Below are 26,547 nucleotides of genomic sequence, written 5' to 3'. Positions count from 1 at the left end.
AAATGAAATCATGGGTGTGTTGAGTGGAAGAAATATATTTTAAAGTGATGGGAGAATTAAAGTGGAGAGTTGATAGTTGGCCAAAGCCCATCTTGATATTCCTCCTTTGTTTTTACTGTGAACCTGCTATGCGCTTGGCTTGCCACTTGACATCAGGATGGTCTCTGAAACAGTGGTTAGTCGTGATCCTATTTTTGGAGAGAGAGAATTTGGAAATTTACTCCATATCCCATGCTTCTGTAGAGCATTGGACTCTGGATTTTACTCTGAGCTTCTGGCATATCTTATTCTTGCTTCCCACTACAACAACTCCTCTCTTTATGCCATGATGCATTTTGTTTATTCATAGGCGTTTCATTCATTCAAGGTGAATTAGCAAAATGACTATTTCATTTGGGTCATCTCTGATTTACCACCGTTCTTAATGAAGAGCCACAGGGCTTCTGTTTTGGTGAACAGCTTATTTGCCATTAGAATTAGGATGCTGAATTAATTAGGTGCCATCCCCAGGTGATAAAGATTTCTGTTTTGTTTCTTTTGTTTGTTTTTGTTTTTAAGTCACACTTTGGGATGTAGTCAGGAATTAGACCTGGTGTACTCAGGTGGATATGAGGTGCTGGGATCGGACCCTGGTTGGGCTATGCAAGACAAGCACCTTACCCTCTGTACTAATCTCTCCAGTCATAGGATTTCAGGTTTGGATCTCCTTCTGCAGCTGAGGCAATCTCTGCTTTTTCATTCTCCATAGATATTAACAAAGCACTGCTCTCACTGGCTAGAATTTTCCTGCCAGAGCTAGCAATTAATATTTCACTTGCATCGGTCTCCTTTCAGCCTGTTCCAACTCAGTATGAGAGAGAGAAAATATTATCAGAAGTCTGTGGAGGACATGGATAAAGCAAATTGAAGGGTTTAGAGAGAGACCAGTTTGAAGCCTTCGTTTTCCTGGTTCAGTAAATAATTAATCATAACCTATGCTTCATCTTAAGTGTGGCCCATCTCACTGAGAGAATCAGAATACAGGACTGTCTCATGGGAGTGATTTGGCTGCTGCTTTTCCATGAGCTGCTCCAGGAAGTCAGCATCTAAATTTGATCTGGAGGGGAATGGAACCCATGACAGCTTTCAGGAGGGCAAGATGTTAACAAGCGTCCTATTGAAAATCTCATCATATTCTAGTTACTCTTAACTGGAGAAAGGTGAGACCCCACGCCCACTCCTGAGAGCTGAGCTCTGTGTAACTAATAGTCTGTCCAGAGGGTAGGAGACATGACAGGCAGGTGCAGTCGCCAAGGTGGGGGAGGAAGTGAGTGTGGAGCAATTTCTTCCACACGTAGGGAACCTCAGGGAACGAGAGAAGTGCTCCCGCCAGTGTCGGCTATCTTGCAGTCTGTCAAATTTAGTATTCCTCCTGCAGATTCCAGACCCAAATCTGTCTTCTTTAGTGAAAAAATAATTTTCAATCCCTTGGTGTTGCATCAAAATAAAACAGTGCCTCAAAAGCCATAGCATCAGGACTGGGCAGGCTGAAAAGATGTGGAGGAAATCTTGCCTGGAGAAGGATTGGAAATAAAAAGCAAAAGTGTGAATATCAAAGAAACTCAATCAGAATGATTCTAATGTAATTTGGCTTGGAGGATTAAGTTACTGCTTCCCCTGAAAGGGAGGGGGGTGACTCTTAGAAGACTCCAGTCTACACAAATTAAAATTAAATCAGTCTGTTTTATTTACACACACACACACACACACACACACACACACACACACACACGCACGCACGCACACACGCACGCGTGCACACACACACACACAGAGAGAACACATAATTTAATGGGAATTTCTCAGGACCTTGATAAGCAAGAAATCCCACATAATTCTTCATAATTCTTATTCATGCTTCCCAGTCGCTCTTGATAACATTTGATAAGGTTGTATAATAAGTAAAAGGAGAGCTCATGGACTGGGGCTTTTTATGTTACTTTTCTATCTACATTAGGGCCTGTTCTAATGTCCATAGAAAAGAAATTTGCAGATAGCAGAGAAATGAAGCACCTTAGCAGCAAATTGCAAATCAACTTTTAATGGTGCTAGTGAGAGAATGTGGTGTGAAGTGTGATAAATCACACAGGTTTCATCATAAAATAGGCATCAGAACTTATTTGCTGCAGAATCTTGGCTGAAAAGATTAGATTCTTTCTAGGATTTGGGAATAGTTCATGTACATTGTCAAGGTAATAAAACATTGGCATCAAATTAATTGAGGTGTTCCAAAAATTGAAAATTCACAGCTGTTTTATGAAATCTGTTTGCTACTGATTCCATTTTTAGAAGGTGCCAGAACCCAAGGCTAAGTTCTGATAGGATGGAGCAGAGAATTGCAGAAGAGTTGTAGACCAATTGGAAGTTTTCTCACCTCCAAGTGACCTCTATCAGGCCACCACCACACCACCTGTCCCATCTCAAAGTGAAGGCTGATGGGTACCCAGCAGGGGCCCAGAAAAGTCTTTGAGTTGAATTGAAGGCACAGTGTCATAGTCATACTCCAGCTCTTGCTTAAAAGCTTAAAATCCTGCCGAATTTTGACTACCAGCTTGAGTCCTTGTGGACTTGGAAATGTCCAGAGAAACAGCATCATGAGTTTTCACACCAGGGCCAAAGGACCAGACTCAGAAGAAAAGGGGTCAAGTGAGGCCAAACAGAGCTCCCCCTGTTTCAGGAGTCCAAATTTAAAGATGAAGAGGAACCCTCTAGCTTGGGACCTCTCCAAGCCACTAGAATGCCACTAGAATGCCTCTATGGAATTAGAATAAGTCACACTTGCCCCAACTCTCTTGATTGTTACCTACCTTCCATGAGTGACTGTGAAGGCACCTTCTTAGAAGCAGCGTCATGGTGTTGTACTATCTGGAACCAGAGACAGGGTCACTGTCCCCGACCACAGGACTGGTCCAAGCCAAGATGCCCAGTTGTCCACACTGCCATTGTTGTTGTCTGATATATATATATACACACACACACACACATTTAATCTGCCCCCCCTTTTGGGCTTTTATTTATCAAAGTTTACTAGTAAAAGAAAATGTTAGTTGTCTGAGTATCCCTACCCCAACATTGAATTCAAAATCTGAAGTCTTTCCAGTGTATCTTTGGGTTATACCAAAGTGATTTTTTTTTTTTTTGATTTTTGGGCCACACCCGTTTGATTCTCAGGGGTTACTCCTGGCTATGCGCTCAGAAATCACCCCTGGCTTGGGGATCGAACCGCAGTCCCTCCTACGCTAGCGCTTGCAAGGCAGACGACACCTTACCTCTAGCGCCACCTTTCCGGCCCGTCCAAAGTGATTTTTTGGCAAGTTCTAAATAAAGCTAGCCATGTCAACAAAAAGTAACATATACAGGTTTTGTGCTCAGGGGAACAAGAAGTAGAATTTCTTGGGTCATGGAAGCTCAATTCCTAGCTTTTAGAGAAGTGTCCATATTGTTTTCTACAAAGGTTGAACTAGTCAACATTCCACCAGCAGTGAATGTGGATTGCTTTACTCCCTTATCCACACCAATACTGATTTTTTTTTGGTAATGTGTGTTAGTTTCACTGGTGTGAGATGATATTTTATTGCTGTTTTGATTTGCATTTCCCTGATAAGTCGTGAAAACTGGTCTTCAGTAGAAATTGTACCACATGGAGTAGGACCTTGGGGGGATAGAAGGGAGGTGAACACTGGGACAATGGTAGAAGGAAATGGGCACTCTGGGATGTGGTGCTGGAATGTTTTATGCAGGAAGCCCTACCATTAAAAGTATTATAAACTATAGTGCCTAAAATAAACTAAAATCTGAAAAAAAGAAGTGGTGCTACTTCTCCCCAACTACTCGTTTTATTACCAGGCTTTAAAGGGAATAAATGCCTTCATATTCTTGCCATCCTACCCAGTTTCTTCCTTGATTTTTAGAACCTACCTGTGGTACTCAGGGATTACTCCTGGCTCTGCATTCAGGAATTACTCCTGGTGGTGGTTGAGGAATCATAGGGAACACCAGAAATTGAACCTGGGTTGGCCACGTGCAAGGCAAGCATCCTACCCACTGTACTACTGCTTTGTTTCCCCATCCTACCCTTGTTTAAGACATTTGCAGGCTTGAATGATCCTTTGCTGAATGTGATGCCATGGAGAACTGGGTTCTTCTTTCTCATCCTGTGGGCAGGGTAAGAATGGCAGTGGAGTTGGTATTTCTATCTATTATGTGGTTTCTTCATAATCCATTTATGCAACTCAATGGTAAGATGCCAACTGGATCTCTGACCTTCTTGATGGACTCTGGAATTCAATTATAAACAAGCCCTTTGCTTGAAATGTAACCCAGGATGGAGATTCCAAGAGGTTGAATTTCTGACATCTCCAAGGAATTTCTTTGTTGGACAGATTTCCTTGCAAGAGGAACTGAGATGAAGCTGCCTTCCCCACCCCCACCCCCCTTGGAAGCTTGATCGCTTCTTGAAGTTAAAGCATTTATCGGGATTGTGAGGACATGCAATGGACTCCTGTGGTAATGGGGGATAAGTTTGTGCATGTGAGAGGAGAGACTGTGCATTGGGGTTTCCTGGTGGCAGTTCACTACACACACACATTAGGGACCCCTTCCTCAGCCCAACAGAAGATAAGGGCTTCACTCAGAAATGGGGCCCATTTTACTGATGGCCCAAAGTTTGTCAGGTGAATCTTTGTGTTCATCATCATAATTTCTGGATGACGTTTCTAAAGAGAAGACAGTGAGTTGTTGGGTACAACTTAAAGAGCAGTCTAGACTGTTTTGACTGTCCCTCCATTGCCTGAACCCGTCCAGGGCAGAAGAAAGGACCTTTTGTGTCAGAGCCTCCTGGCGCTCTGGGTACGGTGACCTCATTTACACTCCGCTCTTTCTTTCCTTCCTCCCTCCCCATTCTCTCTCTTCTCCCCTCTGCTTCCCTCCTCATTTTTCTCATTTTTGCATGCACTCTTGCCCTTCCTCATTTTCATTCCTTTAATTTCAAGTGAGTTGCCAATGTCGATCCTAGAATAAATGACAATAACATTATCTTGTGTGTTTTTAATTCAAGAAGGAACTTACAAGTAACATCCAAGGACATACATACATACATACATACATACATACATACATACATACATACACATACATACATAATACAGTCTCCCTCCAGACTTTTAAGCCTTGTTCAAAGTGCTGAAGTCCCCTGTATTTTTTCACTGTTGTTAGGGCCTGTGCATTGTGGATGTATTCATTCTGAGGTGGGTGCATGCCCAGGAAGAAGATAATCTTCTTGTGGGTGGACATCTCTACCCTTCACAGATGGAGCTAATTCAGTGCAGCAGTTGAGGGAACCAAAACAAGCTGAAGAAACACATCCATACTGAAGTGGAAATTGCTTGTCCCAACATTTTTATTTCTTTTCTTTGTTTGTTTTTGTTTTGGGGCCACACCCAGTGCCGCTCAGGGGTTACTTCTGCCTATGTGCTCAGAAATTGCCCCTGGCTTGGGGGACCAGATGGGATGCCAGGGGATCGAACTGCAGTTGGTCCTAGATTAGCCACGTGTAAGGCAAATGCCCTGCCACTTGCGCCACTGCTCCAGCCCCCAACATTTTTATTTTATTAGAACTAAATTCTCCAATGCCAGCTCTCTCTAAAAGCTTCTGATGGCTCCCCCCCTCCTTTAGTGAAGTAACTTTCCAATTTGTGACTTGAGGATTCAAATTCTACATTGTTATAAATATATATTATTAGGTCAGGTGGGTCTGTGCATTGGGGAGCTATCACCCCAAACACACACAGACATACTAAGAGATATTTCTAGAAAAATCTAGGCAAGTCCAAGTTCACCTCTCCCCCTGTCCCCACATCTGGGCCATGCCCCCCAGTTTTCTGTGCTTGAGGGCCTTGCAGTGCTATATATCAAATCCAGGTCTTCCACATGCAGAACAGGCAATAAGCCCTTTGTGCTGTGTCCTGACCCTGAAGTCACCTTTTCTTCATTTACCCTTCAGCCATTCCTTTCTGCTTCCCACCCAGTAACAAAGAAGTTGCCACCCAAGGATTGAGAGGGCAAGCTTTGCTCTGACCAGTAAGTGTTCACTGGCACCTGCTCTGTTCCAGGCATTGGGCTAGGTTCTGGAAGCCAAAAGCAAATAAGGCACAGGTCCCTACCTGAAGTGCAAGTTTAGTGGTTGTCAACCTTTCACACCTTTAAACCAGTACTGCATTAACTGGATAGCCTGTCCACTTAAACAGAAACCAAATAAGTCAAGTCTGCCCTTCAAGTCTCCTTCCTTCCTTCCTTACCCCATCTACTCTCTGGACATGCCCCATTCTGAGCCAGGGTGAGGGCTGGCTACACAAGGAGCTTCTCTGCAGTTCATCAGGCTATCTACCAGTTTATACAGTAGAACCATGAAGGAGGGAATTAGGGGACAGGGTGCTTTCGAGTCAGAAAGGATCCCCAGGCAGGAATCAGAGCCAGTGCATGTTAGGAAGAGACACCTTGACTCAGGCAACTGGAGGCATGTGAGATATTTCCCCAGACTTCCGCAGCCTATGGAACATAATCAAGTCTTCAGATCTTTAATGCTCCAAATCTACTGATTCAAGGACCCAAATAATAGCTATACCCTTACCTGCCTCCTCCAATCAAGCCTCTGTCTGTTATTTCTGGGAGATTACATGAACACTTCATGGAGGCCTCTACAGTCCTTTCATTATCTTGGCCCCTTAGACAATTCAGACCCACATCCCTGTATGTGGTGGTGGCTCATGGCAGAATAGTGGAAGTGCTGGGTCATGATTAGTATACTGGAGCTACAAGAAAGGTGCTTAATAGTGGGATGGGGTGTTAAGAATGGGAATCTGCAATCCTTTTGGACATGTCTGAGCCTAAGCAGCCCATTCATTTGGGAAGACTGGAGGAGACTCTGGATATCACAAAAGACAGTGGGGGGGGGTGTCCCTGGAACTTGGGTCTTTGAATGGTTTGAGTCTGTGGCATTGTCAAGTTGAATCACAAGAGTGGAAATGGAAATTTCGAGAGGAATAGTGAAGAGACTCTTGTGAAGTTTCAGGGAGTCACCTTGGAGGTTGAGGGTATAGAATAGATACAGGACAGTCAGAATCAGCCAGCATCAGGGTCCTTGTCACAGGGGTATGGTTACCAGAAGAGAGAAGTTAGTGCAGGCTTTGCAGAGCCAGAGGGGAGAGGGTAAGTGCAGGCTTTGCAGAGGTGTACTGGGCATTTCTTGCACATCCCAGCTGTGGGCATGCATTCTGGCAAGCATCTTTACCTGTCTCTTGTCCATCAGGGCTGGAAAGAGCTGTGTGGGCACCTTCAGCACATTTTAGAAAGACTCGGAACAAGCCTTGTACCTGTCACTTCTGTTCTCTGCACTCAGTAAAAAGCATCTTTCATATCAGTTCTTCTTAGGCAGTGATTTTTTTTTCAGGGATTCACTATCTGTGTTCTGTAGGACTGTTCCTGCAGCCCCCAGTGCTAGCTCATTGCCCATTTCCTCCATCCTGGGCCAGTCCTCCTCTGGGCTCTAGTGACAGGAGTTCAGCACAGCATCTTAGGTCATACAGAATTTACTGGCATTTGGGCATTTGCCTGCTGACTTTGGACAATCACTCCCTCCTTGTTGATTCCATGCCCTGACAAGGAGAGTTGCCTTTAGACTTCAAGTCTAGTGGGTGGGTGTTTATCCCAGACGATGGATTTCACCCCTGGAATGTGTCAAGCTATTGGATGAGACTGAGCTTAGTTAAAGAAAGAAAAATTTCTTCATGAGATTTTTGGGTGGAAACAGGGAGACTCCTTGTCTCAGCTCTGTATCCTAAGTCTTTGTAGGGATGGAGGTGATGGGAAGTGGATGAGTCTGCCTGTGTTGAGTGTCAGCTGGAGTTTCCACTTTCAGCATCATCTGCATGTTGGAAGGTGTATCTGCGATTGTGTCAGGATCCAGACATATTAAGATCTGCATTGCATATTTTGGAGATGGTGGGGTGCTCCTTCTGAATTGACCCTCACTTTCTTTAGTGAGGGAAGAATGATGTTCAGGCTATACCTGCATTGCTCCTGGGCTATGCCTGGTAGTATTCTGGGGACCATATCTAATATCAAGTATCAAACCAGGGTTGCTGAAGTGGCTTTGCTTCCCTACTATACCATCTCTCTGCCCCTCATTGATCTCTGGAGAAAAGTACACAATCTCTGGCTGGTATTTGCAGGTCATTCTTGATGTCAGTTTAGCACTTATACGTAAGTTCCGGGAAAGTCACATAACAAGATCACGTACTATATTAGCATTCTTTACTGGCACCCACAAGGTTCTGGTTAATCAGTTACTATGAAGCACAGATGACAATCCCATATTAACTCCTCTCTCTCTCTCTCTCTCTCTCTCTCTCTCTCTCTCTCTCTCTCTCTCTCTCTCTCTCCCTCTCCCTCCCTCCCTCCCTCCCTCCCTCCCCTCCCTTCTCTACTTCCTTTCCCTCTCTCCCCTCACTACCTCATCTCCTCCTCCCTCCTCCCCAGACCTTTGTCAATATTACAATCATTGTTCAGTTTCTCAGAAAAATCCCATAAAGAACCGATTGGTCAATTTGGCTCACAAACACTTAACTTGGGTCAATCTGCCATGGTAAGGAGGGTGGATCTGACCACATGTTTGGAGAAAAAAATGGAACTCTCCTTAAGGAGGGGATATGGGGCATTTGGGGGTGGTTGTATGTATAACACAATAGAGCTCATGCACATGTACTCTACATGCTATGTACCTTATGCAACTGTAATATCCACGTATATTACATGCTCTATTTGTGTTGCATGATCATACATTACCGACACAGATGTGTAGTGTACATCTGCATTATAGATTATGTGAGCACTTGCCTCTGCATCGAACCTCTCCTCCCCAAACCTACTCTCCATGGAAGCCAAGCTGCTTTTAGTTCAGATATTCCAGTATTGGGCCCCAGATACCCCTTCCTGTTCTGTTTTATGTCCAAGGGTCTGTCCTGACTCCCCAGCCTCCCCTACTTCCTTTCCTATACCCATCAGGCCCTACTGGCTTTTCTTATTTTGACACAAGAGAAATTCCAGGGACAAAGCAGAACTACTGGAGGGGCAAGAGATTGAGACAGGGCTGTCTCTAGAGCACCGAAAATGATGGCTAGCAGCTTCTGTGTGTGGTCTCCCAGGCGTTCAGAGCTGGGGACAAGGGCTGCTCTTGCCTGCTTTTGCCTATTGGCAAATCTCTTTGTCACTATGATTGTGGATGGCCAGGAAATGGTGTCTGAGCCTTTTTGTGCCTACAGTTTCTAGACTCAGAGACAAGGCTTTCCCTGGTGATTCGCACCATTTAAGATTCTATGAAAGCTGGGAAGCTTTTCTTGCAGGCAGGACAGAGTTGAACTAAAGATGAATCATTATGCAGATGTCATCTTTTCTAATCCTGCCTCTGTCTCTTCCTGCACATGAGCATCCACAGCCCCTCTGCGCTTTCCCACAGAAGCTTGCATGCACCCCAATCAGCACCCCCACACCTACACTTCGCCCCTGCTCTTTCCTTCCGAATATAGGACCAGGAACCTCCTGGGACTCCAGCTTCATTGTTGTGCCTAATTTGAAATGCAGGCTCAGCCCTTGCAAGTCAGGACCTCCAGCTCCATTCCTCTGGGACTAGAGAAGCTTTCTCTAACTAGGGAACTGTTGAAACCTGGGTTTCTACGTTAATCGAGTTTCCTGGCACATCCAGGGAGCTGGCTGGATGCCTCCAGGATGTGTTTTATAGTCATCTCCGAGTCTCCGGCTATTCTGGCCTTTCAAGACCAGACTTGCCAGTGCCCTGTGGGGCTGCTGGGCTATTCATTCCAGATTTGGAGTGACAGGCATGCTTTTCTTTGAGAGCCAGCCTCAGCAAGCTAGCATGAGCTAGCTGAGCAACTGGGCCAGAGGTGCTGCGGCCGTGGGCAGTAAGCTCTCTGGAGAGATTGAGGAACTTGGTGGGAGGAAGGCTAGAAGCCAGCAGGCATGAGTACAACGAGCACCAGACTACCTTCCTTCCTTACCACTTCCCTCTCCACTTCAGCCCTAATTCTCCACTTATTTTGCTCCTTTGACTTAAACACAACTGTCTGTACGCCTAGATAAGCAACATTCTGACTGCCTAAGAATGCAGGGTAGTGTAATTCAGCTGCCAGATACTGATGCATTCCATCCACTTTTCAGCACAAATTACCACCCCCATTTTACAGATGGAAAACCTGAGTCCCCCTCAGCCACACAGCTGGTCAGTGGCATAGTGACTGTGGTGGGCTGGCTCATGCTCTGTAAAGCTGATCTATACCATCCATAGATATGGAGGTCATTGAAAGGTTGGTAATAGAAGAGACAGTGCTAGTACCTGGCTTTCGTAAGAAGCTGTAATTATAGTAACTTAAGAATGTTCTGAGGAAACTTCAGTTTGATTGAATGGCTGTAGGCCTCATCCACCCCCTTCATTTGCCCTAGTTACCATTTTAGCTACTTCTCATCTCAGACCCTGACATGGTGATGAGAACCAAGATGAAATTTAGAAAGTGGGGCCAGGTAAGTAGGTGGTCATAGAGATTGGTTCCTCTGCTGTCTCCCCACACTTCCTTTCACGTTCCAGCTATATTTATTACTTGGTTTACATACATTTATGTGTTTACTTTACACCCCATTCCTTCAAAACAAAAAATAAAAATACCCAAATTTATTTTTTTAACTTTATTTATTGATTGATTGATTTGTTTTTGGGCCATATCCAGCGGTGCTCAGTGGTCACTCCTGGCTCTATACTCAGAAATCGCCCCTGGCAGGCTGGGAGCCCACATAGGATGCTGGAATCTAACCGGATACCTCCCCTGGGTCAGCCGCATGCAAGGCAAATTCCCTACCACTGTGTTCTCTTCAGCCCAAAACAACCAAATTTTTGGTGGATCCAATTCCAGCAAGACACTGATCCTAACTGCATTTTTCTCTTCTGTTGGTCATGGTGGATTTGATTCCTGGCATAAGTCCATGGGTAGAATGTACTCAATCAAAATCCCCATAGCTAAAGAGAGATAGAGGACACTTGCTTTTCGGATGTGCAAAGGATTTGATCCCTGGCATTCCATATGGTTCCCAATAGTAATCAATAGTAATCCCTGAGCACAGAGCCAGAAGTAAGACTTTACAATGCCAGTGTTTTTTGGCCCCAAATCCCCAAAATAAAAAACATATCCCAGCAACCTCTCTTCTTAAGGAGGCTATGCCTATGTGAAATGGAGCTTGAGATGGCAGAATCTATACTGTACAGTACAACATGACCCCCTTCCTTTTCCTCTTTTCCTCCTCTCTTCCTCCTCCTCCTCCTCCTCCTCCTCTTCTTTTTATCCTTCTGCTGGACTGGCCTCTCTAACTTTTCCTCAAGATAAAACCTGGGTAACTCAGGGCCTGCCTTCTAGAAATAAAGTTTACATTCAGAGGAGAAGAGTCAGGAATTTAAACTTGGAGAAGAAAGTTAGGATTCTTTAGTGGGTCATCATTATGCTGCGTAGCCTTTTATGGAAGACATTGGTTGTTGAGGTTTTTCCTTGCCAGTAATACTGCATTGTCATTCTATTTAACTTCCTGAGAAGGTGCTCTGGGGGAACTGGCTGCAGTATGGCCTGGCCCTCTCTCCTGATACCCAATCTCCTATGCTGACCAAAGACATGAAACTAACTTGACCTGACCAGTCTTTGAGGCACAATGAATCCAAAAGATGCCTACAGAAATGAGTGTAAAAGAGTTAGAAAGTAAGATCTAGCAGAAAAGACTTTAAGAACAGGAATGGAATGAATGATGTGTTTAATACTTTTTGCCCCCAAAATTGGAAGCTGTCAAGTACGAGACCTGATTCTTTTTCATCTCATGCTGTGTTCTGGGCTCTGCATAAAATGAAAGTGCCTGTGAATATTACATAAGAGCATTTCCACCCTGTCATTAGACTATAGTCTAATGGAAGTCAAGAGAGGGGAGTTAGGACATTAGTAGATTCGATCAGAATTTCAGAGGACATGGTGACCTTGAAGATGGAGGAAAACAGTGCTAATGTACTGTTGTGTTACTTTGACTTGCTAGAACTTAACTTACAGCCAACACTTAAATATAGCCATAGTCATGATGGAAAGGACTATATTCTAATGAAAAAGCCAGTTCCTCTCTGATGGCAGCAGAGAAGTGGAAGGGTACATGGTTAGCCAAAATGCAGTTGTTTTTGAGAAGCCTACAGAATTCTGTCAGATGCCACAGACACATAGACCTGTGATTTGTGCTGGGAGGCTGATCTCTGGTGAACACAAAGAACAATCACAAGACTTTCCAGGGTGCATGTAGACAGGTGTTTCCAAATTTTGTTATGTGGCCACCCCTCCCAACCATGCCACTGATGGTGTAATTAAAATCCCTGTCTGCAGTAGCAGGATTATGGTTGGCAAGGTCAAGGTCTCATAAAATACAGGTAGAGGAAAAAAGCAATAAATGTTGTGTTGAGTAAATGTTAGTTCTAGAAGGTACCCATCAGTACTGAATACTCAGTTTAATCAAGAGAATGGCCATTTGTGGGTGTCTTTTTGACTGACCATCTTCACTTGTTTGAGATTCGTTGCCCACGTCCTCTGAGGCATACACTCTAGCTGTCAGCCTGACTTTTTTCTTCTTTTTTTCTTTTTTGGTTTTTGGGCCACACCCAGTGACTCCCAGGGGGTTGCTCCTGGCTATGTGCTCAGAAATTGCTCCTGGCTTGGGGAACCATATGGAACACTGGGGATCGAACCGAGGTTTGTCCTGAATTAGCCGTGTGCAAGGCAAACGCCTTGCTACCACTCTATTGCTCCAGCCCTGTCAGCCTGACTCTTGAATGCCCAAGAAACTCCTCTTTGCAGCTGAAACCATCTCTTTGCAATTGTAGCTTGCTCTGTGTCAGTTTCCCTCCTGGGTTCTCTATCCCTTGTCTGGGGCCAGAGACGTATGGGGCTAAGCTTGCCTTGATTCTCCTTAGATTCCCAGGATTGTCACATATGGTTCCCTGATCACTGCCTAGAGTGACCATTGATACCAGAGCAAGGGTAGTCCCTAGCACTGCTGGGTGTGGCCCAAATATTAAATCAAAATACTAATCTATGTTCAATTCCTGGCACTCCATGGCTCCCAAAAGCACTAGCCAGGGTAGCTCCCATGGCCCAGCTGGGCTTAGAAGCATCTGGCACAAAGTTAGTCCAATACTGCTTGGGAAGGGGAACCCTTATAATTCAAGGTAAGTTGTTGCATTCTGATTTTACATTCAGATAATGTCAGAGGCCAGTGGGGAAGAAGGTGGATGCATTTCTGCTCTATGGGAGGCAAGATGGCAGTAGGTTAACATCAGTGTGACCTGGTTACAATCTCCACCACAGTCTCCCACCATCTTCAGCTATCTCTGTACTTCATGGGACAGTAGACATCATAAGATCTTGCTGCTCAGACCACCTGCCTCTTAGGCAGCCTTTGTGACATCTCTTCCATAGGCGCTGAGTCCCTGAATCATTTCTGGTCACCTTGCCAGGGCCTGTTCTGGGTATAGTGTGGTGGGGCAGAGGAGGAAGTGGCAAGCACACAGGCAGGCAGGAAGTCAGGCTTCCTTTGAAAATGGGTTCTGAGTCCTTGAAGCCAGAACTCCTGGGCCAGCTTTTTCCTAAAGACTCATGGATTCAGACTACAGCACCAAATCCCCAAATCTGTTTTCTTTTCTGTGGTGGAAAAGGAGTTAAGGTTCTTTGCTTGCTCAGGCTCAGAGCAGTTGTGACCAGAAATACTTTTGTGGTTCGAGTAGACTTTTGAGGCTGAGCCAGAAAACTTGTTTCACAAAAAAGACGTGAACTTGTTCTCATGTGACCATCAGCCAGGGGTCCCTGAGCCTAATCCTGGGAACCAGACAGGGCTCCACGTTTAGTCTACTTGTTAATGGGTGGGGATTCTAAATGATACTTAAATCAGTGATTCTTAAGGGTGTCTAAGAGAAGAACCACATCTTAAGTTCGTTTATAATCTGTCTTAAAAACAAGACAGGGATCAGTGGACAAGATACATGCACGCAGCTGACCTGAGTTCAATCCCCAGCATCCCATATGTATGGTCCCCTGAGTCCTGCTTAGAGTGATTCTGAGTGCAGAGCCAGAAATAACTCCTGAGCATCACTGGGTGTGACCCGACAACAAACAAACAAGTAAACAAAAAATAAACAAAAATAAAATATTCGGGCCAAAGAGATAGTACAGAGATTAAGGCACTTGCTGCCATGTGGTAAACTCTCATTGGGTCTTGGAACCCCATATGGTCCCCTAAACACTGCCAAGAGTGTTTGCTAAGCATGGAGTCAGGAATAATCCCCGAGCTCCAGCATGTGTGACCCTAAAACACATACGTAAAAGATGAAGTATTATAAAATTTAAATTCAGAGTCTGGGAGGGAGCCCAACAAGCCAGACGCTGGCTTTGCAGCAGGAAGCCTTAGCTTGATCCTAGCACTGCCTGTGACCTCTGAGTGCAGAGCCAGGAAATCTAAGACATACAACATACAAACTTAGATTTCTGTTTTTAGGTTTAGGTGACTTCACATTACCCTACCCACTTGCTCTCCAAGTTTCTAAAGGCTCAGCTGAACTGGAATTTGCCAGCATCAGGGAATTCGGAACCCTCATGAGCAGCCCAGAGACTCTCTGGACAGCTGGGTCCAAACATTAGCTCCAGCAGGATTACTGTTTCTCCTGGCTCTCTGTCCAGGTCCGGGGATGGGATGGTTGTGAAGAAGGAAGATGCTTTCTGCTCAGCTTCCCCATGTCTATCACCTGAGATCAAAGGCACAGATTGGCACACTCTCCTATCAGAGTCCTCATGTGCAGGGGAAATTATCCTACACCAATGGTTGGCAAGCCGCGGCTCTCGAGCCACATGAGGCTCTTTATACTTTTTTTTTTAATATTTTATTTAAACACCTTGATTACATACATGATTGTGTTTGGGTTTCAGTCACGTAAAGAACACCACCCATCACCAGTGCAACATTCCCATCACCAGTGTCCCAAATCTCCCTCCTCCCCACCCGACCCCCGCCTGTACTCTAGACAGGCTTTCCATTTCCCTCATACATTCTCATTATTAGGACAGTTCAAAATGTAGTTATTTCTCTAACTAAACTCATCACTCTTTGTGGTGAGCTTCCTGAGGTAAGCTGTAACTTCCAGCTCTTTTCTTTTTTGTGTCTGAAAATTATTATTGCAAGAATGTCTTTCATTTTTCTTAAAACTCATAGATGAGTGAGAGCATTCTGCGTTTTTCTCTCTCTCTCTCTCTGACTTATTTCACTCAGCATAATAGATTCCGTGTACATCCATGTATAGGAAAATTTCATGACTTCATCTCTCCTGACAGCTGCATAATATTCCATTGTGTATATGTACCACAGTTTCTTTAGCCATTCATCTGTTGAAGGGCATCTTGGTTGTTTCCAGAGTCTTGCTATGGTAAATAGTGCTGCAATGAATATAGGTGTAAGGAAGGGGTTTTTGTATTGTATTTTTGTGTTCCTAAGGTATATTCCTAGGAGTGGTATAGCTGGATCGTATGGGAGCTCGATTTTCAGTTTTTGGAATCTCCAAAATATACTCTTTATACTTTTTAATGTGGCTCTTGTGTGTGCCAGGCGGCCGCTCCAGGAGTCAGGACTCTGCTTCTAGCCTCTGTCAGTGCACGCCCTGTGTGGCTCTCAAAATAAATTTCAATCGTGGTTTTGGCGAGATTTGGCTCAGTTGAAAATAAAGGTTGCCCACTACTGCCCTACACACTGCCTGGGAAGGGAAAGGTTACAACTAATTGTAATCATTATGCAGGATCCCTCCCTGAGCAGGTTTGGGCCGATATAGTTCGGGCCAGCCAAGTAGACCCCCTACCCAGTGGGCTGTGTCTCAGTCCATTCTGGCTGAGCTGATGTTACTCTTGAACCTATGTTACAGTTCTCCAAGGAGCGGCTCATCATGGAGCGGACCCCCGAGAAGCTGAAGAAGGAACTGGAAGAGGAACTGTTGCTTAGCAGTGAGGATTTGCGCAGCCACGCCTGGTACCATGGCCGCATCCCCCGACAGGTACCCACCACCACTCCATTGATACCCTTGCCATTGCCAGGTATCCATTAAACATGGAGCCCAGACCAAATCCTTTGGGTGAACCTGCAGCGACTTCACCAAGGTCATCTCGAAAGATTGGTCAGCACTACAGGCAGGAAGGCAAAGTGCAATTCCACTTGTCCCGAAGGGGATGTGGAAAAATGTGTGTTCGGTGTCTGTATCCTGAGCAAGAGCGTATGCAGAGAGGGAACTTGGAAGTGATGTGAGGCTAGGCTGTGGCAGGGTGCCTGAACTGCTGGGCCTGCTGTCTGCAGCCTTAGGTCCCTTGGTGCTTGCTTCCTCTTCAGGCTAGGGCTTACCTGTAGGTGCAGAGAGGGTGTGATTCGGGCAGATGGCACAGACCAGAGTGGTGGTCAGAAATGATTCCCTGTTCGATCTGCTACAGCTCCAGTGGGGAACCAGGGGAATGATTGTACTGGCCACAGGACCTCCCAGCCTAGAATGTGTGGTCGTCTTTGTTGAGTGCCACGAAGGTCATTTATTTAATGGTATAGAAACTGGAAAATAAAATGAGTGCAGAATTAAAGTATGAAATATCTCTGGGGTTGGTTTTCTAGTAGCCCACTCTCCCTGGATAGGGCATGGGTTGTTGTGAGCTAGAAGAAAGGGTTTGGATTAATGTTAGAGTCCTCAACACCAGCAAAGAAATATTCCTATTTTAGCCTTGAATTTCTTTCTTTTTTCTATCTTTCATTCTCTTTCTTTCTTTCTTTCTTTCTTTCTTTCTTTCTTTCTTTCTTTCTTTCTTTCTTTCTTTCTTTCTTTCCTTCCTTCTTCCTTCCTTCCTTCCTTCCTTCCTTCCTCTCTTTCTCCCTCCCTCCCTTCCTTCTTTCCTTCCTTCCTTCTTTCCTTCTTTCCTTCCTTCCTTCCTTCCTTCCTTCCTTCTTTCCTTCCTTCCTTCCTTCCTTCCTTCCTTCCTTCCTTCCTTCCTTCCTTCCTTCCTTCCTTCCTTCCTTCCTTCCTTCCTTCCTTCCTTCCTTCCTTCTTTCTTCCTTGTTCTTTCTCTCTCTTTCCTTCATTCTTTCCCTCTCTCAACTTAAATTTTAATGTAGAGAAAAAATGAACAAAATAGAAGAAAAAATTAAACGCTCCTTCAAATTCTCCTTCCTGGAGCCAATCATATATATAGATATAATCTCCCTGACTTTTCGAAATCAAATTGCAATCATACCACATATACTTTTGTGTGGCTTCTTCCCTTGTTTAATGATACACCCTGGGGGTTTCCTCCTGCTATAAAATATTCCCCCATACCATTCTGCGTCATCTACATGCACACTGTTTGCAGGCACCGCTATTTATTGGGTACTCCCACTAACATACTTGAAGATAATTACTATGTTCAGACCTATAATTATTTCCCCAGGCAGAATGTGTAAACCTATATAGAAGACATATTGGCACTTTGAAAGTAACCATGGTAGCATACTCTTTTAAGAGAATGATTGGGATGTCCCGGAGAAAGTCAAAGTTTATAAAACTGAGGACTATCATCGCCATCCCTGTCCTTGTTCTGCTCAGTAAGCATACATTTCCATCTCAGCTGTATGTACTGTATCACTGAATCTGCTGATGGTGATAGTATTGGACTCAACACTTCACTCCTTCACATTTTTTGTAGCTATTCTGTAGAATGTCATCCCGTGTTCAGATAATGTAATTGAGCTGCAGAGACATTATGTAACTGCCAAAGCGGGGGAATCAAGTCCTTGTGCCATCCCTGTGTGGTTGTGTGGCTGTGGGAATCACCACGCGCTGGATGGATGGACAGTTCTCTTTTTGCCATAAATATCAACAGTCAATAATTAGTGATTAATTAGTAATCAAGCAGCATCTACTGTGTTCCAGACACTGCCCTGTCCATCATCTATATTATGTATGCAGCCATTGAATCCTTCAGTCACCATGAATGGCCAAACCAGCCCTCACAGCAGGCCTCTCAGTGGCATCAGTCTTCCCAGAGCCCACACTCCCGGTTTCTGCAAGAGATGGCTCCCAGGATGAAAGAGACCCCAGCCATCATCTTCCTTTGCTTGCAGGGAGTTGATTCTGCCAGACACTGCTGTTCTAGTTTTTTATTCTCTGCCTCATTTTCTCCTTTAGGTCTGCTTACATTTCATCTTCTCCCAACACCCTCCTGTTTAGAAAGAATACACATAGCGGGGCCGGAGAGATAGCATGGAGATAGGGAGTTTGCCTTGCATGCAGAAGGATAATGGTTTGAATCCCGGCATCCCATATGGTCCCCTGAGCCTGCCAATTGTGATTTCTGAGCATAGAGCCAGGAGTAACCCCTGAGCGCTGCCGGGTGTGACCCCAAAAACAAACAAACAAAAATACACATAGCATTTTTCTCCTTTTCTGTTTTCTTCTCTCTCCACAGCATCTGCTGTGCTGCACACCACCACCACCACCACCACCCCTAACCACTGTGCTCACGTCTTCCCAGAGCAAAAGCTCCTGCTCAAACCAAGCCTGGGAGCACATTGCTTCAGTCAGCTTCCTTCCCTATACTTAGCCCAATGCCAGCTGAGTAGGCACATAATAGGTGGTTAGGAGTGGCTCTGGGATGAAGAAATAAGTTTTGGTGCTTGCAAAGAGAATGAACTGACTAAGGAAACCAACAGAATAAGGACCATTGTCTTCTAGAGCTGGGCAAAGCAAGGAGAAATGCTGCCCTGGGGGTGGGAGGGAAGTGTGTGCAGCTTCTCTAGTGATGGAATGGGGACCTCTGGCAGTGTTCCATGGATTACCTGAGCCTACCTGGCAGTCCCCAGAGGACTACACCTCCTGATGCTCGGGAACCATGTAGGGCTGGGAATCAAAGCCTGGTTGAGCTTATGCAAGGGATGTATCCTAAGCCCTGTGCTATCTCTTAGGCCTGAGAAAAGCACTTTTAAAAAGAATATAACTGGGACTAGAGAGATAGTACAATGTGCCTTGCATAAGACTGACCCAGATTTGCTCCCTGGCATCCCATGTGGTTCCCCTGAGTCTACCATGAGTAAATTCTGAGCACAATCAGGTGCGGCCCAAAAGAAATAAAATTAAAATAAAAGAGCCAGGAGTACATGCATGAGAGAGCCTAGGGCTTTGAACTCTTGCACTGCAGGATCCCCTGCACACTGAGGATGGTGTGATCCAAAATACAAAATAAATAAATCAATAAGTTGATAAAAATCAAAGGAGTGTGATCCTGCCCTTGCTAACCTTCACTCATTATGTGGCCCCAAAGGTATCGGAAAACCTTGTACAGAGAGATGGTGACTTCTTGGTGCGAGATTCTCTCTCCAGCCCGGGGAACTTCGTCCTCACCTGTCAGTGGAAGAATCTGGCTCAGCATTTTAAGATTAACCGGACGATCCTGCGGCTCAGTGAGGCCTACAGTCGCGTACAATACCAGTTTGAGACGGAGAGTTTCGACTCCATCCCTGGTCTGGTGCGCTGCTACGTGGGCAACCGCCGGCCCATCTCGCAACAGAGTGGAGCCATCATTTTCCAGCCCATCAACAGGACAGTGCCCCTGCGGTGGCTGGAGGAGCAGTATGGCACCTCCGCGGGCCTAGCCCGGGAAGGTAGCTTCACGGACAGCAGGCCAGATTTGGCCAAGAGACTGAGCCTCACGCTGGGCAGTGGCCAGGCCCGAGAGGAGAGCTCACCCCGGGGAAACCTCCTCAGGTGGGTTGGGGGTTCCCAGGTTGGGTGAGGGTTCCCAGAGTGCTACGGGTGACCCAGACCTAAGCAGACAAGGAACTCACCTCGGTTTGCAGAAACACTAAAGAATGCTGGAGCTAGGGATGAGGCTCCATGGACTTAAGAAACTGCATGTAGGAGGTGTGTTTAGTCCCTGATAGGCACTGAGGGAGAGAGGGAGGGAGGGTGGGAGGGAAGCAGGGGGAGAGACAGAAGAGTAGGGGAAAGGGAAGGAGGGATGGAGGAAAGAAGGATGAGTCTTCCTGGATGCTGTCACGGACAATGAATTATCAGTTGCAAAATCAAATAAAGTGCTCTTGCTGAAGGACAGAAGCAAGACTGGCAGGAAGGACTTTGCAAGATTAGGTTTGCATTGGGGTGAGGTCTGGAAAATGTGAATAGATGCTGCAAATGAGAGAAAGGATTTCAGAGGTGTGGTGAGGGGACCAGGCATGAGTGGCCTAAAACAATTTAGTTATGAGACTAGAATCTAGAGACTGATAGCCTGGGCTTTCAGGGACTCTTATAGGAAGATGCCCCTGCCATATAATCAAGGCCTTAATGAAGGGCTGGGGTTGGAGAGAGAGGCCACAAAGATGTGACCTGTGAATCAGTGTCCAAGAGCAGCCTGGGCAGTGACTGTAGACAGACAGACAGACAGACAGACACACACACACACACACACACACACACACACACACACACACACACACACACCCTTATGAGGATTCCACAGGCAAAGTGCTCAGAACAGTGTGAGCACAGAGCAAAGGTCTGGCCAACGCTGATCACTGTTCTCTGGAAGGCAAAGAGCTGAGAGGGATATTTAAAAGTTTCCTTTTCGAGCCGGAGAGATAGCACAGCAATAGGGTATTTGCCTTGCACAAACCCAGGTTCGATCCCTGGCATTCCCTATGGTCCCCTGAGCCTGCCAGGAATGATTTCTGAGTGCAGAGCCAGGAGTATAACCCCTGAGTGCTTCTGGGTGTGGCCCAACCCCACCCCCCAAAGTCTCCTTTTTCATGGTAAGATTGGACTTCAGACCCTTTTAAAATAGAAATGACGGGTTTTTGTTTCTCTCGGGATTGGGTCACTGTCACACTGTCCTAATCAGAGCCAGGACATATGGTCCCTGCCAGAGGTGGAGCTACTGGGCAGGAAGGCTCATACTGTCAGAATATACTACTTTTTTTTTTTTTTAAAGATAAGAAATGAAAGACAGGGGCCAGAGAGATAGCATGGAGGTAGGGCGGTTCATTGCATGCAGAAGGGCAGTGGTTCGAATCCTGGCATCCCATATGGTCCCCTGAGCCTGCCAGGAGCAATTTCTGAGCATAGAGTCAGGAGTAACTCCTGAGCACTGCTGGGTGTGGCCCCCCCCTCAAAAAAAAAAAAAAGAGACTAAGAACCGTCTTAAGTCAGTGCCTCTTTTCCGATTGCCCTTTGAAAGTGGAGCTCCACCAGTAGCTGGAGTGGGGGCAGTGCCCCATGAAGACGGCTTCTGGCTCTGCCCTGCCCCGTTGCCCTTCAGTGACTGTACCTTTCCTGACGTCAGGCCCGGTGGTTGGCTGGCCTCTGGCCACAGGCAAAGGTGTGTCTTGGCCAGGTAACATTCCAGGCGGAGGTTCTGGGCCGTGGCGCCTGACCACCACGAGTGATCTCTGCTGAGACACCTTACAGGAGCCATTGCCTTTGGAATTTGCCCTCTGTCCCTCTCTGGAATTGCTAGCCTTTCTCTGTTGCTGGGAGGTTTTTTTTTTTTGTTTTTGTTTTTTTTTTTTGCAGGAGGGTGGCTTTTTGGTTTGGGCTTTCTCTTCTTTTTTTTTTTTTCTTTTCGGCTTATTTTTTTCTCTGTTCTTTGTGGCTTGTAAAGGTAGGAGAGAACTTGGCAATTTCTGTAACATAAGCTTGTGGGAGGATGCATTAAACACAACCTGGCTGACGCATTGCTGTCTCTTTGCAGAAAAGAGAATATACTTCTTGGCACTTGTTAGAAAATGTTCTGGCCTGGGTTGGAATGGGATAGATAGGACGCTGAGAAATGGTGTCCAGAGTTAGGTACTGCTTTGCTCCTGTGAGGTAGTTATACTCATCCTTTTGCTGTCTGGCTGCATGGTTCCCCATAGCAGCCAGGAGATGAGCAAGCTTTTGAAGTGAGTATGGCCCCACAGCTTCATCACGCCCAGGCTTGGGGGGGTGTGGGGAGGGTGGAACACCTTAGTTATAGGGTTCCTCTTGAGTCTATAAGTTTTTTCGATGTTCCTGATGTTGTCCTGAAAGCTTTCCCAGTTCTGCTCAGTGGATGGCAAGGCTTGTGGCCCCTTCAGTAGTTTCCTCCCCTTGGAGATACTCCTCTGTGACTGCTTTTGCTCTCTCCTGGAGAACATCCCATGAAGCTCCTGAAGGTCTGCATATTCACAGTGTGTTTCTGCATCACTTGTGTTTTGCTTCAGAAATAAAGAGAAGAGTGGCAGTCAGCCGGCCTGTTTGGATCACATGCAGGACAGAAGAGCCTTAGCCCTCAAAGCTCACCAGTCAGAAAGCTGCCTTCCCATCGGTAGGTGCCCAGAAGACTTCCTGGGGACACACGGCATGGCTCTGGATTCTATCAGCCTGGTTTCCTTGCACCACTCAGGGATCGCCTGTTCCTGCAGGCTGGAGGAGTTGGGATTTGTGCATCTGGGTTCTAATCAGGGCAACATGCCTTGTTGTATACTGCCTGTTATTTACTTTTTAACTATTTGATATAACTAAACTTTTATTTTTGCTTTGTGGCTACATCAGGAGATGCTTGGGGATCTCCTGTGGTGGTGGTATTTAGAGGATTATGTTCTAAGGATCCAATTTGGGTTTTCTACATGTAGAGTATATACATCAGCACATTGTGTTCTCTCCTGGCTCCTTCTCATTTATTTTTCAGTGTTAGGTATCAAGCTCAGGGACTCCCACATGTAAGGTGAGTGCTTGACTAGTGTGTGTGTGTGTGTGTGTGTGTGTGTGTGTGTGTGTGTGTGTGTATGTATGTAAGATGAGTGTTTGACTAGGTATGTTATAAGGCAAGTGCTTGATTAGGGTTGTGTGTGTGTGTGTGTGTTGTGTGCGCACGCATGCACCTCATGGTGCTCAGGTCTTTTCACTCTGTACTCAAGGATCACTCCTGGCAGGATTTTGGGAACCATATAGGGTACAGGGGATGGAACCCAGGTCAGCTAAGTGCAAGACAAGCAGTGCCCTGCCTGCTGTACTGTCACTTCAGTCTCTGGGCTGACTTTCACCCCTTATAACCAGTCTTTGCATCAGTCATGGCTCTCCCTGGTATGTAGCTGAGAAAACACAAGCACAGGTTTAAGTAGCTTGTCCATATTCGCCATCTGATCAGTGGCCAAAGTGGAAATTTAACTCTGGTTCTTGGATTCTGAGCTTATTCACTGAGTAATTCTCATGCAGATGCCTTTGCTCCCTTGGTCACCAATCAGGGCAAAGTTGGTGGTAACTGTCCTGAGACTCATCACAGAGCAGCTGTCCTCAAAGACATCCCTTTCCCCTTTCAGTTGCTTCACAGCCACCAGAGTGAGGGAATGTGAAATGTGGAGAGACCTAGCAATTTTGTGCATGGGACACAGAGGCCTTCCATTGTTTTCATAACTGATCTGGTTTGGAACTGAAGGTCACTTTCCAGATGCCCTTTGGGAGTCCATTTCAGTGGCCCTTCCTCCCTTTCCAGGCTCTCTAGCTATCTCTGAATGTTGGCTGGGTATCGCTAGGCTTTGAGAAAGAATCGATCCTTTCTGCTCTTTCTCAGGGCAAGGTTAGGCCACTTACTGCCCTCCAAGTTCATGGCATTTCCCTATTTTTATGGTAGCAGTCTCTTGTGACCATAACATGACAAGGAAGTCTGCAGTCCAGGGAACAAAATCAGTTCCTTATGTGAAGTGGCACCAGCATAGCTCTTGTAGTGCTATGTAGGTCACTATGTAGCTCTTGTAGGTCACTCTGGATAGGGGTTTGGGGGGAACAGTCTAGGGGTTTTCTCTTAGAGTGAAGGATAAAGCTAGAGGCTGTGCATACTACCAAGATTGTTTTGTTTTGGGAGCACATCTGGTGATGATCAAGGCATATTCCTGGCTGTGCTCAGGGACGATCTCTGACTGGTTTGGAGGACCATTTGGGATGCTGGGGATGGATCCTGGGTCAGCCACATGCAAGGCAAGAGCTGACTCATTGTCCTATTGCTCTGGCCCAGCAGGCTGCTGAGTTTTGCTTTGAGGTCCCTTTGTGTGCAGCTAAGCATTTCCTGACTCTCCACTCTCTTCATCCACAGGTTGTAAGCTGCCTCCTCAATCCCCAAATGTAGACATAAGCCCCTGCCCGAACTCACCCGTTTTCCGGACGGGCAGTGAGCCCACTCTAAGCCCAGCTGTGGTGCGGAGAGTCTCCTCGGACGCCAGGCCAGGAGAAGCACTGAGGGGTTCAGACAGCCAGCTGTGCCCTAAGCCGCCCCCAAAACCCTGTAAAGCACCCAGCCTCAAGGCTCCCCACTCTCCATATACCTGGCCCCACACAGAGATCAACTATTGTGAACTGAACGCCACCTCTGCTGTGGGCTGTGATAGGGCTACAAGATCCCCCTTCTCGACCCAGGACAGCTATGTAGAGCTACTGACTGCCAAACAAAAAGGGACGCCGGGTCCCCGGAATTCTGGTACCAACTACTCGATCCTTGATGATGAGGATAGGACGAGGCCTTGGGGGGCCCAGGGACAGGAGGCACCAGGGTCGTTTGTACCCCCACTTCTGGAAACGGCCTCCTCCTTCCGGCCCAATGACTTTGGATCCAAGCTCCTGCCTCCGGAGAACAAGCCCCTGGAGACAGCCATGCTGAAGCACGCAAAGGAGGTGTTCCTCCACAACGACCCCAAGGTCATCGCACGCCACATGCTGAGCATGGACTGCAGGGTGAGTGTAAGCCTAGAGCCCCACCCCACACTTTCTCTGACCCTGGAAATTGGCCTGCTTTAAGTGAACAGACAAAAAGCATCCCCATCATTCTAGCACCCTGGGAGGTGAGGGGTGCATATCAGCCTCTGGGAAATATGCTGAGTGCTGAGCTCAGAGGAAAGGCCTGAAGATAACCCAGGACAACCTTTGTTCAGACAAGAAGCTTTGTGGAATGTATTTACCTAGGCAGAGGGATGGCGGCAGGTCCTAGAGCCATATATGCAGCTGCATTCCTTCCCTCCTCAATGAGCTCCGGCCTGGCTGACTTAAAAGTTTAGCTCATGGGGGACAGATTTTTCAAGATCAGACCCTTAAGCAGTCTAAAAGTGGTCCTCTTCATACCCATTCAACTCAGAGTTGGGAGTGGACCCCAGAGGCAGCCAGATATTGTCTAACCCCCCTCTCAAAGAAAAGTAAGGGGGAACAAAAAAAGAAAAAGAAATCTTACTGGCCTCAACTCCACCAAGACTGGTAATGTACAGTCTAGAGGGCAATAGATTATGGGGAGAAATGTACCTTAAGAGTAACAAAGGTGGGCCCGGAGAGATAGCACAGCGGCGTTTGCCTTGCAAGCAGCCGATCCCGGACCAAAGGTGGTTGGTTTGAATCCTGGTGTCCCATATGGTCCCCCGTGCCTGCCAGGAGCTATTTCTGAGCAGACAGCCAGGAGTAACCCAAAAACCAAAAACCAAAAAAAAAAAAAAAAAAAAAAACAATGACAAGCAAATTTGTGAAAATTATTGTATCTCCATGAGGTCATTAAATCATTGGTAGATTTGTTTTTTCTATTTTTGTTTTTTTTGGGCCACACCCGGCCATGCTCAGGGGTTACTCCTGGTTACTGCTCAGAAATTGCTCCTGGCAGGTATGGGGAACCATATGGGATGTCGGGATTCAAACCACCTTTGGTCCTGAGTCAACTGCTTGCAAGGTAAATGCCTTACCACTGTGCTATCTCTCCGGCTCCAAATCATTGGTAGATTTAATAAGCTCTTGTTGTTAGTTGACTATTCTGTTACTTTATTTGTTTCCGAACATTAGGTGGCTTCAGAGAAACTTTGGCATCTAAGTTGGTGTGTTCCTACAGGAATGACAGTATTAAACAAAAATGGGCTTGTGTGGCTGTATTCACAGTCCAGGAATTCCAAGCACTATTGCTGATACTGCTACTTTTTGCAGGGATTATTTTCAGCTGCCAGGTCTTCCAGAAGTATAAGAAGGCATGGGGGAGGGGACCCATATCCACTCCAAAAAAATTTCTGGTAATATCAACCCAAAGACCAGTATATCAGGAGTTTTTGGTCATATTAGTATCTCTGCAGAGAACAGGAGAGTGGCAAAGCATAGATTGTGGGTGATGGGTACAGCAGGTGTGGCTCGGCAGGGTAGGAAGTTGGCCTATGTACTCCTCCCAAGATTGCTAGCTTTCAGCTGCATAGCCAGTGTACCCATAATTTTTCATGGTTTGGTTTAATCTTTTTTTATGTGAATAGAATGAGTCTGTGAAGGTGGCTGGATGCAGACATGGTGACTGCCTAAAGCTACTTTTTTTTTAACAAGCAGTACTTGCTAGTTTTAGAAAAACTAAAAGTACAATTACAACTTTA

At 46.0% G+C, this 26,547-nt stretch overlaps 1 protein-coding gene across 2 annotated transcripts in view; it reads left to right on the top strand.

Annotated features, from left to right (window-relative positions):
* BCAR3 (BCAR3 adaptor protein, NSP family member) overlaps positions 1-26,547 on the top strand; it is a 144,575-nt gene that overhangs the window by 95,254 nt on the left and 22,774 nt on the right. For both annotated transcript variants that reach the window (XM_049772199.1, XM_049772200.1), the window contains 4 exons: positions 16,079-16,207; positions 19,485-19,927; positions 22,396-22,499; positions 24,264-24,898. In XM_049772199.1, coding sequence (XP_049628156.1) covers positions 16,079-16,207; positions 19,485-19,927; positions 22,396-22,499; positions 24,264-24,898 — 1,311 coding nt within the window. The remainder of the gene's footprint in view (positions 1-16,078; positions 16,208-19,484; positions 19,928-22,395; positions 22,500-24,263; positions 24,899-26,547) is intronic.

Source organism: Suncus etruscus, chromosome 4 (genome assembly GCF_024139225.1).
Source record: "Suncus etruscus isolate mSunEtr1 chromosome 4, mSunEtr1.pri.cur, whole genome shotgun sequence".
In the NCBI taxonomy this organism is placed as follows: domain Eukaryota; kingdom Metazoa; phylum Chordata; class Mammalia; order Eulipotyphla; family Soricidae; genus Suncus; species Suncus etruscus.
Note: the sequence above shows the minus strand (reverse complement) of the source record. Positions and strands in the feature narration are given on the sequence as shown.